This window comes from Bicyclus anynana, chromosome 24 (assembly GCF_947172395.1).
Source record: "Bicyclus anynana chromosome 24, ilBicAnyn1.1, whole genome shotgun sequence".
Lineage (NCBI taxonomy): Eukaryota > Metazoa > Arthropoda > Insecta > Lepidoptera > Nymphalidae > Bicyclus > Bicyclus anynana.
Genome location: NC_069106.1, coordinates 3,243,131 through 3,245,414, shown reverse-complemented (window position 1 = coordinate 3,245,414; position 2,284 = coordinate 3,243,131). Strand labels below are relative to the sequence as shown.

The 2,284-nt window shown below is 46.5% G+C and overlaps 1 protein-coding gene across 1 annotated transcript; it reads right to left on the bottom strand.

The window, feature by feature from the left end:
* Positions 1 to 568: 568 nt before the first annotated feature.
* LOC128199448 (uncharacterized) lies at positions 569 to 1,399 on the bottom strand. Its single transcript, XM_052888986.1, has one exon. The coding sequence runs from the start codon at positions 1,397 to 1,399 to the stop codon at positions 569 to 571; it is 831 nt and encodes a 276-aa protein (XP_052744946.1).
* Positions 1,400 to 2,284: the final 885 nt, after the last annotated feature.

Sequence of the window (2,284 nt, the reverse complement as noted above, 5' to 3'; positions counted from 1 at the left end):
CGATGTGGTGCGATGGGACGAGGGCGACAATGCAGTGGAGGGCCAGTCGTTTCGATGACGTGTTCGACGTCGATTTTTGGTGACAGCTTCATCGACGTCAGTCTTGTCACTCCGGGATAATCAGCCAATATGTTGTGGTATGACTCTTGCACGTCGATACTTCGTATGGTCGGTATGTTGGTTGCACAGATGAACGACTGCGATGTTAAACTCGTCTTGCCATCGATGAGTCTTCTGTTCTTCAGATCGACAATCAACTGGTGATGCTTCAAGAAATCAGCTCCGATGATTGGTTTGCTGACTTTCGCGACGATGAATCTCCATTTGAACACTCGACGTAAGTTGAAGTCTAGTGCCATAGTCTTCTCACCGTAGGTCGGGATGACTGTATTGTTAGCGGCGTAGAGTTGAAACTTCAGTGGCTTCGGTGTTTGCTTCGCAGTTGGCGGTATAACGGAGATGTTCGCCCCGGTGTCGATTAGGAATGATGTTCCAGTCTTCTTGTCGGTGACAAACAAGCGGTATGAAATTTCTGATACGCCGGATCCCGCTTCGTCCAGCGTAACTACTAGTTTTCCGGCTTCGTCTGGTAGGAGCACGGCTTAGTGCATCTTCTTGCGGCTGCCCCAAAACGCCGGTGGTAGAAACAGTACGGCGACGGTGTCGAGCTTCGAGATCTGCGTCCGTTCGAGTTTGACCGATTGCGTCGATAGTTTGGTCTTCCGCGGTGCTGGCAGTTTTGGTGAACCATCTTCAACGCAGCGACTTCAAGTGACAGCTTCCTTATCTCTTCGACTAGGAACTTCGTATCGCTGGGTGGAACGCTCGTACTGGGGCTTTCGACGGCTGCGATGTGTGAGCTTGGGCTTGATTCCACCATCTTGTCGGCCAATATAGCGAGCTCGTCTAGTGCGGTCTTCGTGCTGAATGATTCGCTTGCGGCGAGTACGGATCGCACATGTGATGGTAAGTGATTAGTCCACAGTATGCGTAGCGTTGAATCCGGGACCTTTTCTCTGGCAAGAAATCTCATGCGGCGAAGTAACTGAGTAGGCTTTTGGTCTCCTAGCTCAATTTCAGACAGCAGCTTTTGCAGCTGGCGGCTGTCAGATTCTTCGTATGCGGAGATGAGGCGGTTCTTCACTGCGGTGTATAGGTCCGTTGCCGGTGGATCGAAGAGTATATCGGAAATTTGCTCGATATCTTCCTTTTGTAGTTGCGCAATGACCATTTGTGCCAACTGGTCCTGACTTTTTTTGAGATCAGCAGTGGCTGCTTCGAAACTGATGAACCAGAGTCGTGGCTTGTCTCTCCAAAAAGGTGGAACTCGCATTGATAAGGCGATTCCTGCGATTTCCCCCTGGCTATCTGCTACTGAAGCGTTGTTAGGTGATGCCATTTTTTATTATTATTCTTTTTTTAATTACTAATGTTTTTTATTTTCCTTTTTTTTTAGTTGATTGAAATTTTTTTTTTTTTTTTGGCTTTTCACCGTGACGCGCTTGCTTGTTTTAAGTCGGGTGTGCTTCTGTTGTTCTTCGGATTTCTTTGTCGGGGTGCTTGTTGTTCCTCGGGGTCACCACTTTAGCCGGTTGGAGAGATGTAATGAAAGACTTGGTTTGTATCGAATTGTATCGAATGTATTGAATATATTTCGGTCAGAATGTATTAATTATATCTACAGTTTACATTAAATAATATTAGGTACGCGCGACAGTAAACGAAATCTAAACGACCAATCACAATAACGCTGGTTGATATCGCGTACTATAAAACCGCGGCGCCGATGGTCGCGGTATCATTCCACACTAGAATTTGATGTAGGTATGTACTCCGATGATCGGCGGCTCGCGAAGACTGGACTTATATATCGGCTCGCCTTGCGCGCATAGTTAGTCAGCTGCCGCAAGGCGCAGCGAGCGGATGTATGTAGGTAGGTAGCTACAACGTAAACGCGAATTTATATGGAACTGGCTGACGCCGCGCGATTTCACCAGCTAGGTTTCCGTTCTCGTAGGAATACGGGGATAATATTATAGCCTAAAGCCTTCCTCGATAAATGGGCTATCTAACAATGAAAGAATTCTTTAAATCGCACCAGTAGTTCAATCAAACAAACAAACAAAACGTGCGATACTTAAGTCGTCGTATTGTTTTAGTAGGTATCTGTCGAATTTTGGTAATTTTTGGGGATTGTTTGGGATTTTTGGGGGCGGGGCTTACAAGGCTCTTTTGAAGAAAAGAGACCCTTATAGGGTCACTATTGTTCGCCTGTCTAATAATA